Here is a 14,787-nt window from a genome sequence, read left to right as displayed (position 1 = left end):
AACATATCCAGGTTAGGTTGAACCAGCTTCGTAGTATAGGCCCCAGGTGTTTGTTCAGAGTATAAAGACTGGGTCCCGCTGTGTTGCTCAGGCTTCACTGCAGCGTCTATTCACAGGCGCGATCCCACTACTGAGCGGCACGGGGGCTTTGACCTGCTCCGTGTCCGACCTGGGCCGGTTCCCCCCTCCTTAGACGACCTGGTGGTCCCGTCCCGGGCTCCCCCAGGAGCACCATATCGATACCGAACTTAGTGCGGACACCTGTTCTGCCATATACAACATGTTACATTATCATATATTCAACTAAACCAAACATCATGTAAAATGTAGTCTTTTAATAAGTATCTTTGATATTTTAGGACATTTTTATAGTAATTCTTACATAGGCTACTTTTACTGAAATAATATTTTTGGTTGCAGTGCCTTCATTGCATTGTCATTGCCGGTACTGCTGTGTAACACATTAAAAGGCTCAGCTGGAGCTATTGTAACCTTCAAATACAGATAAGCTAAGTAAGGTCGGAAAAAACACAAGTTAAGCTTCATCGAAATGCAGTTCAAACTTAATTTTTCCAAAAATAAATTCTAACAGTTTTTATCCATAAAGTATTTGTTCTCATTTGTTTCCTATCTTGTTATTCATATTTGAATATATGACTTAAGATAAGAGTTACTTTTGAAGTATCGTTGACCTTCATACTTCAAACATTACAGCTTTGGCTCAATTATAAGAGTTAGGTTTGATAAAGGCAACACAGCTGGTCTTGAAGACATTAAATAACGCACATAAGCAAAAATAATATACTGCTTTACTTTAATGTTTCCAACATAATGAGTTTGACAGCAGCACAACGAAACACATCATAATTATACACCAATACCATTTATGATCCAGTCCATTGTACTATAGCGAACATAATTAACAAAGGAGCAAACATAAAACATGATTCACATACTCTCATGTGCTTATATTTCTTTGACAAAGTATTTTCACGAGATACATTTAAAGCTCACAATATCCAGTTTATAATAAGTGTATTGAGTTACAATGGACCATATTCACAACAATTCACAGTTAGTAGGTCCCTAACTGAATTAGGACAACAAGAGACAAAACACAAACATTTGAACCGAAAGACACAGTTGGTTCATTTATATTTCATAGTTTCTAAACTTCTGCAGCAGACTAGATGGGGAGTCAGTGGCCCAACGGAAACGCCGATGGCAGTAATCACCTGAGCAAGGAATAGAAAAGTCAGTCAGTTTTACATAGTTTAATACAGTCAGAGCAATACTCTTGGGTGATACATTACAATTAATGGATAGGAACAGTTGAGATACCCAGGCGAGTAAACTCTGCACTCTGGAATGATGCTAAAAAAACTGGATAACATGAATGTAAAGTCAAACTGTTTAAGAATTTCTATACTATTTGATGTTACTATCCCTCCTTATTTAAAGGTATTACCTACAGTGGAAACAGACAGGAGTACCAGTAAGAAACCTAAGCAATATACTGGTGTGGATAGGGGCATCAGGAACTAAATAAATGTTGCCAGCTAAACAAATAAATATCAGTTTAGGTGTATGCTATATTATTATTATAGACAGCCCATTCAGACGGGGATCTAAAGTAGTTATTTAATCTATTCAAAAGCCAGCAAACTCCATTCATTTAAAAAAATGTACCTAGCAGGACAGGCAAGTTGCAGGTCTACCCCTAACTTGTTCAGATACTTTGTTTGTTTTTTTGCGGGAATTTAGTGGTCACACAACTGTAGATGCAGTAGTAGACTCCTGTATTGGTAAAATTGCTGTTTTTGAAAATGGAATTTGGTGGCTCTTAAAAAATCATAGATAATTGCTTTAGTCTGTTTTGCTGTTTCACAAAGAGGTGAACATATTCTACATATAAACTAATGCTGATTTTAGGTGGGCCTGCCCTGAACATTGCTTAGCTTCTGTGCTGGTACTCCTGTCTGTTTCAAGTGGGGGCGTGCTGACAGCCATCTCTATAATACACTGACTCTTGTTAAGTACCTCAACCCCAATCCCTTTGAGCATTATGTGACTACTAAACTAAAAATGCTAAATGCAATGATGCAAAATATAATTGTTTTGCCCTGCCGATACATTAAAAGAGATAGGGTTTCGATACGTTTCATTAGAGAACATTTCAAAATGCACTCACTTGCGGATGACCTGGCTTCATAAGGAGGGATCCTCTGTTCTTCTGGCTCAGTCTGAAGGTCCTCTGCTTGGGAAGCAACAGGGATTTCTGCATTTGAGGCCTCCAACATTGGTTCCTTCTTACTTCTCACAGCCCAGTGCATTGACTGCAAACACATAACTCAAATGTATTGGTAGGCTTTCAAAGTTAAACAGATAACACAATACTTTTTTACTCCTCTACAAGAGTCAATACATTACATACAGTTTTCACAGAGTCATTCAGGGCCTGCCAGTCATGAAATGGAATAGCAACTCCACTTCTTCCCCACATGTCATAGTTTTTTCTTTTGGCTTCATTGCATAAAACCTCTTTGGCTTCCTGGAGCTTTTGAAAATCAGCCACTGTCCAAAAGAAAGAAAACAACAGGTTATGAGATGGAACATTATGCTAACCAATTAGTTATTTTTGCATGCAGATGAAAGAAGCCCTACATTATCATATGTTGCTTTGAAGCCAGAAAGAAGCATTAAAAGGCAGGTTTGTAAGTTGTAAGAAATGTAATCAAAATAAAAGTTGTGTTAATCTTTGCTTTGCTTATATAATGATACAAGTGTGTATGCATATACTTTTTATTTTTATTTGTCAACATTTGAAAATGTCTAGAAGTGATTCACATGTACCTGCTGTTGGACTGTCTAGGTGTTTGTCTGGGTGACATGCCAAGGCTCGGATCTTGTACTCACTGAGAATCTGTTCAGTCTGCAAGGGAAAATGTTGAATCAAAAACATGAACTTCTAAATATTTGAAATTGGGGAATAAGTCTATTATTTTATTTTCCAGCGACATTAAGCCCAGAGTAAAACACATGAATATACACGCATTTGTTCCCCCTTTTCATTTATTTTTATACATTAAAAAAATATCGATAATTGAATGTAACTCGATATTGTCATTGCAGTTACTCTACTGATAACGCTGTTGTAATCATCACGTTCGCATGGTAAAGAATACATTAAGAACTACAAATACAGTGACACAGCGTACTCAGACACTGATGACGCACGAACAGATCCTGTGACATCTTTTGCTGAAGCATCAACAGGTCTGTGTTGAATCAGGCTAACCTCTGGTGCATACATCATTCATGAATCCAAATATAACAGCTTACAAGTTACTAATCATTTGCGGATTACCATCATTCTTCGGTATCTTTCACTTCTGAACATTTGAACCAGTAGGTTTTGGTTTGTTGATTCAAACATCATAATTTCACCCAGCAAATAGACTGGTCCTTAAAGCCCCTGTCTAGAATTTACCGAAGACAATTCATCGCATCCTAATAACCCGTAGTAATCCTCCAAGTCCTCTGGTTTGCTGTTCAGAATAGCCTCCATAAAAATGTAATAAGAAATGTGAAGATTTTTGTTCTTGTCACGGAGAAGCTCTGCTCTCTTCGATCACAGATGTTCGGTTCAAGGAATGCTGGTGGGCTCCCCCTCGCTGCTGCTGTGGGTCACACACTGAGTATATTCTTAAAGTTTAACTTTCTATTACTTTTCAGCTAACTTTGGATAATTAACCAATAAACTGCCAGATGGTTAAAATGGTCAATGAAGATCTATCCTGAGTTGTGTGGAAAAGTGTCCCTTTACCACATGACGTATGCTGCATTCAAGTGTCTAAACGTAAACTCCTCACTCAGCTAGAAATGTCGAATGACGAATAAAAAGGCATTTTTTGTTCAGTATGCAGTCTTCAGTAGGCCTATATGGCACAAATTATATGTTACTGTGTGAAAAACTTGTATTATACAATAATATAATAATATATTAATAGTAGTAGTATTCATTTATTCAGCCTATCCGAATTTTTTTATTAGTAGGCTATCCACATATTCGTGTCCAATTAGCCAAATATTACTATTAGAATCCGAATATCAGTTTTCAGTTATCCGAATAGTAGTATTACTATTCTAATATCAGTTTCCAATTATTACAAGGACGTTTTAAATCAATTACGCATTTTCCCTCTGCCTTTTTTCATACAGTGTGTGAAGGCAGCAACATTTTGTTATGGTTTTACGTCATCGACGTAAAAGGGGGAAGTTCCAGCCGTGATTACTGGTGGAGAATGAGTCACGTGCGCTATGCAAATGAGCCAGCTGTCGGAGAGGAAGGATCTGCTCAGCGGCTCTGCGGGCTGAAGATGGCGGACGAAGAGACTCGTCTCGGAGCGGCCTTTTCGGGTGCCTCAGATATGGAAGAACCTGCCGCTAAAAGGTCGAAAATCAGTACAGTAACTTACCATGGAGTTAATAGTGATAAAGCAGATCAATTATCGTGCGTCTCCGGGGCCACCGAGAGATGGGAGGCGGCGATGGATTGTGCTCAGCCCGCGGAGAAGGAAGCGAAGCCGGTGATGGCGGTAGAGCAGGCCCCAGCAGAGCCAGGCGGAGACAACAATGGCCTGGGACTCAAACCAGCAGTGAAATTAGACGACACCGCTGTACTGGGAACAACTGAGGAGGATGCTGGTATGTAAAGAGACGGACATTTAACAACGTTTTATGTTTTTACGCGACTCAAAGTTGCCAGAGCTTGTTTTACCAACTTAACCGGTGGGTTTGAAACAAATTATAAGTTAGCGTTATTCCCGTCTGAAGTTAGTTAATTTAGCTAGCTTACTTAGTAAAGGTGTGTGGGCGTTGACAGCTTTGTACTATGAATTTACTTCTCAAAACGATACGTTTCACTTTTCTTTGTCAAAACTGAAAAAGGAAACTGTCTGTGGCACGCATTGTTGGTATTTCACGTATTAACTTATTCCTTCACTGTACTTAACTATGATAGCCACTTAGCATTTGTTAGCCGGTTTAACTTGTATATTTTCTATTGACGTTCACTTAGATACACTTACGTTGTTGCCATGGGTAATGGTTGTAAATGATCATAGTGGTTATTAGAGATAGACGCCACTTATCTCTAGTTTTAATTTTACAAGCTTCTCCATTCTCAGTTTTCCTCGGACATGACGACCTCCCCTCTAACGGTCTGGCTGTCACACCGGACCACAACAACGAAGACGATGACAGATCGTCTCACGCAAGCTCCAGCGACTGGGCACCGCGACCGCAAATAGGTGAATTTAGGGACAATCTTTGCCTGCAGCTTTGAACAATCATCTAACATTTGTATTTAGTTGTACAAATAGTAAATCGTTCAAACTACTTTCATACCTCTCATACTGAGATGTTGTATTTCCCGACCAGGTTCCTACGCATTCATCCAGCAACACATCAGAGAGACAGATCCGAGGACCATTTTGAGAGATTTGCTGCCTGAGACTGAACTCCCAGCCGATTTAGACGACATGACATTGTGGCAGATCATCATCAACATCTCAGAACCTCCGAAAAGAAAAAAACGAAAGGATATTAACACCTTAGAAGATGTGGTCAGGCTACTCCATGAAAGTAAAAGGATCCTTGTGCTGACTGGTGCAGGGGTATGTATTTACAGTATTATAATACAGATGTTCTGTTTGAACTACCCGCTGGACTGAATACATAGTGCCAATGTTCATGATATTAAGTCAGTATGCATGTATGGTTTTCTTGCAGGTGTCGGTGTCATGTGGAATACCAGACTTTCGCTCCAGAGATGGTATTTATGCACGGCTGGCTGTAGATTTCCCTGATCTTCCAGACCCTCAAGCTATGTTTGACATTGAATACTTCAGAAGGGACCCAAGACCCTTTTTCAAGTTTGCTAAGGTTTGTTTATTGCCCCCACCAGCTTTTGTGCAAATCTAAGTTGAAATTAGATTGACGTAATAATATAATAAAATGCGTTTAAAAGTATGTATTGTGTACAAATGAATCATGACGTACATTTTTGCAAGGTGCTACAGAGAGTCTTGTGTTTACATTGTGTTTTTAAAATAGGATTCAGAACATTTGAAATGCTTTTTATTTAGACAACTTTTTGAGGCCTCATTAAACCCATCCCTTGTATTCATCGGGGGGAACTTCTACTACTTTTGCTGCTTTTGTATTCACTTAACCTTAAAAGTACCAGTTTTCCACCAAGACTAATATCAACCAAACCTAATTGATAACAAACATTTAAGAATATAGCGAGCTTTGATCTCATAATGCATTTCCCTTTTTTTCCCAGGAGATCTACCCTGGTCAGTTTCAGCCGTCGCCTTGTCACAAATTCATATCTATGATGGATAAGCAGAAGAAGCTGCTGCGCAACTACACCCAAAACATTGATACATTAGAACAAGTGGCTGGAGTTCAGAGGATTATCCAGTGTCACGGTAAGTCTGAACTAATAAACAGATCTTGTTTATATTTATATAGTTTGTCATGTTGAAAGTCACTAATAATCTTTTTTTCTCAGGGTCGTTTGCAACTGCCTCCTGTCTCGTCTGTAAACACAAAGTGGATTGTGAAGCTGTAAGGGAAGACATCTTTAATCAGGTATTTATTTATGAGGAACTGATCTGATATCACATGTAAACATGCAACAACATTTCATGGTTATTGCATGAAAATACTCTGCAGGCATCTTCCATGTGGAATCGTGCAGGGCTCGAAGAAGTGGATCTGAGTACAGTTCCTTTGTATCAAATCTTGTTAGCTATACGCTTGATGTCGACACTGGTTCTAACATGAGATAAAATAAATAAATGTATTATTTTCACTGCAGATTCAACAGGTTAAACAAATAACCAAATGTATTACTCCACTGCTTGGAAGTCCATCCCTGCAGTAGAAATTGGTTATTTAGATTCAACACAAGTAACTTGATGCTAGAAAAGTTGCCAAGATTAATGGTGGAAACATTTATTAGCCTGCAAAAACACTTCTCATGGTCAAATACAGAAATGTTATGCTCATAAAGAAATGCATTTATTTGTTTTAAAATGTGTATTTTGTTTTGAATGCTATTAACATACATTCATCCTGCAGGTTGTCCCTCATTGTCCACGTTGTCCAGATATTCCCCTGGCAATCATGAAACCCGACATAGTCTTCTTTGGAGAGAATCTTCCAGAAATGTTTCACAGAGCCATGAAGCAGGATAAAGACGAGGTGGACCTCTTAATTGTCATCGGCTCCTCGCTTAAAGTCCGACCAGTTGCCCTTATCCCAAGTATGTCTTGATCTGATGAAAGTTTTCAATTGTGCCTTCAATAAAACCAAACATACAATAAGTAACTGTTTTCTCTTTGTCCCATCCAGACTCCATTCCTCATGAAGTGCCTCAGGTCCTGATCAACAGGGAGCAGCTGCCTCACCTCAACTTTGACGTGGAGCTGCTCGGAGACTGCGACGTCATCGTCAACGAGCTCTGTCACCGGTTGGGTGGAGATTTTGAGCAGCTCTGCTTCAACACTTTAAGACTGACGGAGACCACAGATAAACCCCCGCGGCTACCGGAACAGCCACCAAGTGAGGCCTTGCCTGCTTCCAGCGACGCAGCTCAGGAGGAACAGAAGCAGCACAGTACAGACTCAGTAACTAAGCCTTCAGAGGAGACACACAGTCCGAATGTCACAGATACTGCCGGTAATAATGTCACACCTCCAGAGCCTTGTCCAAATGCCCAGTGTCCCAGTGAGGAGACGGCTGAGCCTTCAGAGTTACCGGCAGAAGACGTGCCAAAAGAAGAGGCCGCTGAAGTAAAGAGCCACACCTCCAACCTGGAATTCCGAAGACGATGCTGGATGAGTCGGATCAACAGAAGTCCGATCAGCAAACGCCTTGAGAGTGAGCTAAAGACTACAGCAGAGATTAGACTGCTTACTATAATAAGTCTATTTTTTCATGTATTAGAAATTGAGACGTATATGTATTTATACATAGGTTTAAATACAACCTAATAATCAGGATTTACACATCCAAAGTTTTTAGCTCTACTTTGTTGTGGTAGAATTTAAAATGGGAATGCGACTGTTATCAAAACAGTTTTATCCCTGAACATGCGGTTAATACTTATATTAACATGTTAAAATGTTCTCCAGGTGTTTATTTCCTCACTTTAAATTGTTCTTGTTATTTCCCTACAGCCGGTCAGTACCTGTTTCAAGCACCAAATCACTATATCTTCCACGGGGCGGAGGTTTACTCTGAATCTGAAGACGAGACATCGAGCTCCTGCGGGAGCGACAGCGATGAGTCTGACTGCAGCGGAGACGGGGGGGAAGAAGACAGCGAGCTGGAGGACGCAGACACACTAGCAGCGGATGGAGAGACACGCCTCGGAGACACAATACAACTCACTTTATCCAACGAGGCCGCGTCGGGCGCGCAGACAGACAATACTCCTGAAAAGACTCAGAGCACCGTACACCTTTAAAATGTAAAGTCGACAAAGCACTAATTGTCTTTTCGTATATTTTTTGAATCATCAACCTTACTATTATTTTTCATGAAGTTGAAATTGTGTGACAACTTTGTGAATATGCAGCAACTTCTCTTTATTTTGTATTGCTATTTGGCTACATGCATTGTCTGAAACCTCATACTGTATACTACTTACTAAATAGAATGCAGTAGTTATTTTTTTTCTTATTGAAGATTTCTTTCCATCTAATCTCATTTGTATACACAGAGTAATTCTTCTTCTGAGAGATCCACTGTAGACACTAGATTAAGCTTTAATTCCTAAAATGCAGTTGTTATAAGCAAAGACTTCCTTTGTCTTACTCCATAGAGGTAACTCAACTGTGGTCTAATTGTGTTTTCAGAGTTGGTTGTGTTACCATTGGGAAACATGTAAATATGTAAGCCCACTGCCTGCTAAATAGTGGGTACTATGAGTTTCGGACACATACATAAATCTTCAAATGGTTTACTTGCCAAAAACGCATTGTCTAACTTGCAATATAAAAGTCAATCACTGCCTTTTCATGAGGGTAAATGCTTGGAAGAAAAAAAAGAACAATACTCTTTCATTTCAGACCAAAGAACACTTAGCACCACGGTTATGTTGTCATAAGCTTTGTATGTTAAACCTGTCATTTGACTCTTGGAGAAAAAAAAAACTATTGAAAAGGTGTTCCTTCCGACATGTGGCAGCTACTTTTTACGGTCAAGCCTCTTATTTTTGTACTCTGATGTGACACATACTCATCAAAGAGTAGATGATAGTTTATATCTGTACAAAGTTATACTAAGTTGTATTATTAAGCCTTAGGAATATATTCAATGAGTTCACATTGAAAATGGCACTTTTGTTCCTTTCTTATATAAGCGGTTTTGTTGCCCATGTTTTTTTTCATAAGATATCAAGTTATAATTCAGAGGGGTCTGCTGCCTGTAAAGATAAAGTGTTGGTACGGAGAAATGTAAGCCAATGTGTTGGATAATGCTCTACACTGACATATTTCACATGCCATTTACAAGGTAGCCTTATGTTTTGTTTATGGAAATATGTTTTTTACATCCTTATAGTTATCTTGTCTTGGTTCTCAGTAAAATTGAATGAAAAACACTACCATCTCTTTTCTGTTATTTCATACACACCAACCATGTGTTCACATCAATATCTTCAATGTGGTGCAGGCATACATAATGCGCCACCTAGCGCCTTAAACCCCACACTGACAGTTGACTTCACTGTACGGGGCTTTGAAAGAGCATGCATATTGAGTGAGGCACAACGACTAAGTTTAATTTGAACAACTAGTATTCTGAAATAGGTGTATTTTTGACAGCAATACAATACATATGGGATTTAACTGCGTTACAAACCATTGTGGCTAAACGTTCCTAGTTTGCGCATGCGTCGTAAGGTATCAATCTAACATGTGGCTATAATATCAAGCTAGTCAATCTGTTGACATTCATATTAAATCTTTAAAACGCTGTACACGACCCAGTTGAATACCGTTGACATAAATAAAGCATATAAACCTTCTTTATTCTGCTCAGTCTTTGGAACTACATTTCCCTGTTTCTCTCAGCTGTCCGGTATTACGACTTGTCGTAAAATTCAGCTAACAGCAAAACCGAGATGGACACCATCAAAGACCCCTGACAGTTTTTAGTGTTTATCTAAGTGTTGTAAACAAATCTTAATGTAGCGAAGGTAGGCTTCAGCACGCAGGACTGGTCTTGGATATGGAGGATATGGAAGATGACAGCTTAGACACAAAAGACGACCATAACCACAACTGTTGTGCGAGCAGCAGCAGCAAAGTCCGCACGTATCTGAGGAGCCAGCTGTCGGGTGTAGCGACGGTTCCGCAGCCAGCCTGCCCATTGGTGCCGGGTGGAGAACCGGGGACGCGACGAGGGAAACTGTGGTCCGGCAGCACCGGGGGATCAAAGTTCATGGACTCGGATTCAGGCAGTGAGAGCAGCGAAGTCAGCGAGACCGACTGCACGGCTCCGCCAGCCGCTGTTGAGGGAAAATTCACCCTGGAGTCTACTTCCAAGTTCCGTAAGTTCACATTCAGCAGCACCGTGTCAACAGGGCCTGGTATCCCGCAGTCCCCGAGCAGCTCCATGCAGTGTACTAACGTGTGTTGACTGATGCGTTTGGCTTACAGTTGGTTTGTTAGCCTTGGTTGTTTTGACCAGTAGGCTATTCTGTTTTTGACATAAGTAATATTCAATGTTACTACTACTCCATTTTCACTCAGTTCTGAATGCAATGGCTGTAGAAGACTACCGGAAAAACCACTGGCCAAACCTGGAGAAGGCAATTGACCGTCTGCTGATCCAGAATCCCACAGACCACATCTCTGTTTCCTATGCACAGATATACAGGTAAGATTATAATGGTAAACTCACTTTAGCTAGGCCTCATTTCCCTGTAAACTGTGATTTGTGATGCCTCCATGTGCACCACTACTTAATTTAGTTCACCTGCAATTCTGGGTTTCTGAGTTTTTGCCTTTTTTGTCTTTCTTGCCCTAGTTACGTCTACAAGTGTGTTTGTCAGCAGCACTCTGAGCTCCTCTACAATGATCTGATAATAAAATTAACCAATCATCTGCAACAGGTTTCCACCCATCTACAAGTAAGCAGATACAAATAGAAGGAAATGATCATATACAGAAATGGTAACATTTGCTAACACTTTTATTGTTGTTTTCAGGCGAGCCCACCCGAAGACTTCATTGAGAACTTTAATGTTGCGCTAACGCAATACACAGCTTCTCTTCAGTGTATAGTTCCTGTTTTTATGTACTTGGTAGGCATCTTTTTAGTTCAGTGTATTTGTAGTAGATTTTTGTGCACCCAACTATATCCTGGTGCTACGGTGTCACTTTTCTTCTCAACAGTTTTTCATGTTCCATGTTTTCAGAACAAGTTCTACATCGAATCAAAGCTGAACAGAGACCTAAGGGAGGATCTGATGAAGCTGTTTGCTGATTGCGTAGCAGAAATACATCTGAGCACACTGATGCGTGAGTGCATTGCTTCATTCAAAGCCCTTATAGCTGTCATGATATTTTTAAATGGTTATTTTGCTTGTTATTTTGAACTCAAATTTCCATTAACACTTGGTAAATCAATGGCATATGTTTGTCTCAAGTCATTTTGCTGTTGTCTTATCTTTTATCATGTATTCTTTTCTTGTTCAGCTCTTCTCATCAAAGCTCATTCCATGCCGTTTCAAGTGCAGCCATCTACCATGGCTAGTGTGGTTAAAGGCCTCTACAGCCTGCGACCAGGTAAGCTGTGTTTATATGTGAATATCTCCTCCAGGTTTCAACCGATGTGTTGTGTTTGTGTGTCTGCATTGTGTGTCAACAGCATACGCCTACAATCTTGTCTTTGTTTGTGAATGTATGCTCAAGGACCTATCATGGTTGCAGTGATTCACAATTTAAAAAAAATATATTTTACTAACTATTTTACAGTTTCTGACTCCTCCCTCACTCTCATCAAGCTATAGGCTGTATGCAGAGGTGGGAGAAGGACTCAAGTAAAAATACCAGAATGTAGGAATACTCTGTTACAAGTAAAAGTACAAAAGTATTAGCATCAAAATATACTTAAAGTACCAAAAGTAAAAGTAGTGATTGTGCAGATTGGTCCATTTCAGAATAATATATGATGTGTTTTCTAATGATTGATCATTAAAGTGTTCTCAAAGCTCGTAAAGGTGCAGCTAGTTTGAATGACTTTGTAGACTGCAGGGTAGCTGGTGGATTTACTCCAGGTGGAACTCAAGTCTGATTTAAGACTTGGATTTCACATCATTCATCCAAGTCTCTAAAGTAACTAAAGGTACAAAATAAATGTAGCAGAGTAAAAGTACACAATGTACCTCTCATTTGAAGTGGAGTAGAAGTACAAAGTGGCATAAAATGGAAAGACTCAATTAAAGTACAAGTATCTCTTTTTTTTGTATACGTGCTAGGAGAATAAAAAAGCTGCACAACACATCAATCTTACCTTTGGTTTCCTTTTTCAGACTGGGCCAAGTTAGCACCGGCTCTCTTCTCTGGGTTTATCCCGCAGATCAACCCTCCCGCTGTGGAGTCTCTGCTTCCTGACTACGCTGCTCATGACCAGAAGTTACAGATGGATCTCTCCATGAATGGATTTCCGCGGTGTGTTTTCTGAGGCATCACTTCTAGAAAGTCAAAGTCTGAACATTGACACATTTTTGGGGAAGTCTTCTTTTTACTTGAATACTGATGTAATGTGTTTTTTTTTCCAGAGGTGACCAGTCTCGCAAGCGTGCCAGCGAAGACTCCTGATAGCAGAGCCGGAGTCCCTGCGGAACTATTACTGTGCCTCCTATGTCTTTATCACAAGTTGGCTCACTGCACTAGGTACAATGTTGACAATGTGTCAGTCTCATCTCTCTCGACTCAAGGTCACAAAACACTGTGAACAACAACAAGGAGAACATGAGGGTCTGTTGGGCAGAAGCTTAATCTGACTGCACTAAAACAAGCACACAGACTTCCATTAAGGTGCTTCCCCTCTGTGATTATGATGCATCCTGCTTCAGTATTCCTAGGATGCCGCTGTGTGAGTCTCTTCATGTTCTCCTAATTTGAAGAGTGCCTTCATGGGGCCTTCTGATCGGATACCCCCCTCGAGGGATAGGCCGGTGATGGGTATTTCATTCCTAACCTTTAACATGGAAGAGTCTTTTTGATAGACTGGGCAATTCCATTGCTGCTAATAATACTGTCCATGTGATAAACTACAACTCCCTCAGATTCACACACTGTGTCTGTAACCTAGTGGCTTCACTCAAAACAAATGAGTGTTTAAAACAAAAAGAGAACCAAGTCATTGACCTCAACTCAACTGAATCTCTTCCTCATGTTGCCTTTACTGTGTTGGTAAACCGGATTGTATTATCCCGTTACGCCAAAGAGGATTTGCAGTTTTATTTTCCTTTTGTATAAATATGCATTGGATTCAAGCTGGCATTGTTAATGTTGTATACTGTCTTGAGTCACTGAACCATTTAATGTTTTTATACTAGCAGGTTTTCAGTTTTGGTTGACTTGTTTGTCAAACTCTAACTTTAAACGTACTGTTTTAGCATTGCATGCAGGAAGGGCAGGGACTGCCATGTAGGACATTACACCGTTTGCCACAAAGCTTAAACATCCACAGATTAGCCTTCTTTAATTTCTTGACAATTTATCCAAATCATCCCGATACTGTAAGTAAATCCAACCTGATGCATGAGTTTTACGGAATGAATGCTATGCAGATACTGTTTGGTCCGTGTCAGCCGTACTTGTAAGACATGTAGAGCCTGTTCATGATGTAAATAGTTGTTGGTGTTTGCATAGTGGTCAGTGTACCCTAGCTTTTTGTCACCGATGCATTTTTGTTAAATGATTCACTTGAAGTATTTGATACAAGGTCTTACACTGTTTTAAGTGTACATAGATGCTCAGGCTTGCTTTTCCTTTCCCGCGGTGGGTCTTGGTTATGGTTCTCATTGTCTTTCAAATAAACATATTTCATTAATTGTTGGGCAAAGAGGGGATTTTGTTTTTTTACTTTTCAAGATTTAAAATCTGGGTATTGACAGACGGTATTCTTGTTAATAAACATATATACTGATACCAATCGGATAACATTGTTTAATGAACAAGCTCTATTCTTCACTATGAGGAAGTGACATGAATTGTTTGACTTAATTTAACATCAGGCTTGACATTGCTTTCCTAACTTAAAAAAAATGGAACAATTAAATACATGGTTATACATTTACAGATTTGTCTTCTTCTATTAATTAAATACAAAATCAGCCTGCAACCTACAATCTTAAAAATGTACTCTATCTAAACGTAGAGCTGAATTGAATGGATATGAATTGATCAATGGCACCCAATCCAATTATTTGAAGCAGTATCAGTTCGATATCAGTATGTGTGGATCCCGCAGTGCTTGTTGAGATATCCCTTTCTCTTAAAAATGATCCATGTGAAAACTGCACCACAGTGAATAAAATGTAACTTGGCTCAAACACTGTTAAAAATCTGTTGCAAAGAAATCTTTTTCCAAAAAAACATTGAATCCAGTCACAACCACTGCCATAACTTTTACTACATTCTTTTTTCTTTTCTTTTTTATACAGTGTAACACACATTTCAAAGTGTATTATTG

General features: G+C 39.5%; 3 protein-coding genes across 4 annotated transcripts in view; 2 read left to right on the top strand and 1 right to left on the bottom strand.

Moving 5' to 3' along the window:
• The window catches only part of sirt1 (sirtuin 1), a 19,826-nt gene extending 10,147 nt beyond the window's left edge, over positions 1–9,679 (top strand). The window contains exons 2-10 of the mRNA XM_034100145.2: positions 4,222–4,707; positions 5,190–5,312; positions 5,443–5,678; positions 5,794–5,946; positions 6,350–6,497; positions 6,581–6,660; positions 7,153–7,336; positions 7,426–7,953; positions 8,253–9,679. Coding sequence (XP_033956036.1) covers positions 4,222–4,707; positions 5,190–5,312; positions 5,443–5,678; positions 5,794–5,946; positions 6,350–6,497; positions 6,581–6,660; positions 7,153–7,336; positions 7,426–7,953; positions 8,253–8,542 — 2,228 coding nt within the window. The 3' untranslated portion in view covers positions 8,543–9,679. The remainder of the gene's footprint in view (positions 1–4,221; positions 4,708–5,189; positions 5,313–5,442; positions 5,679–5,793; positions 5,947–6,349; positions 6,498–6,580; positions 6,661–7,152; positions 7,337–7,425; positions 7,954–8,252) is intronic.
• On the bottom strand, positions 798–3,855 carry dnajc12 (DnaJ (Hsp40) homolog, subfamily C, member 12). 2 transcript variants are annotated; one of them, XM_034100146.2, is made up of 5 exons: positions 3,491–3,855; positions 2,854–2,932; positions 2,435–2,574; positions 2,192–2,336; positions 798–1,235 (listed from the first exon to the last, which is right to left on the bottom strand). In XM_034100146.2, exons 1-5 carry the CDS (start codon positions 3,566–3,568, stop codon positions 1,153–1,155), a joined length of 525 nt encoding a protein of 174 aa, XP_033956037.1. In that variant the 5' UTR covers positions 3,569–3,855; the 3' UTR covers positions 798–1,152. The 2 variants fall into 2 exon arrangements, with proteins under 2 accessions (XP_033956037.1, XP_033956038.1); XM_034100147.2 differs by lacking the exon at positions 3,491–3,855 and adding an exon at positions 3,368–3,471.
• Positions 9,680–10,131: 452 nt separating the features above from the next.
• Positions 10,132–14,677, top strand: cacul1 (CDK2 associated cullin domain 1). Its single transcript, XM_034100405.2, has 8 exons — positions 10,132–10,630; positions 10,833–10,959; positions 11,110–11,212; positions 11,291–11,386; positions 11,501–11,603; positions 11,781–11,870; positions 12,617–12,755; positions 12,866–14,677. The coding sequence occupies exons 1-8, from the start codon at positions 10,309–10,311 to the stop codon at positions 12,903–12,905; spliced, it is 1,020 nt and encodes a 339-aa protein (XP_033956296.1). The 5' UTR covers positions 10,132–10,308; the 3' UTR covers positions 12,906–14,677.
• Positions 14,678–14,787: the final 110 nt, after the last annotated feature.

Source organism: Pseudochaenichthys georgianus, chromosome 15 (genome assembly GCF_902827115.2).
Source record: "Pseudochaenichthys georgianus chromosome 15, fPseGeo1.2, whole genome shotgun sequence".
Classification (NCBI taxonomy): Eukaryota; Metazoa; Chordata; class Actinopteri; order Perciformes; family Channichthyidae; genus Pseudochaenichthys; species Pseudochaenichthys georgianus.
The sequence above is the reverse complement of the archived record's forward strand: the minus strand, read 5'-3'. Positions and strand labels throughout refer to the sequence as shown.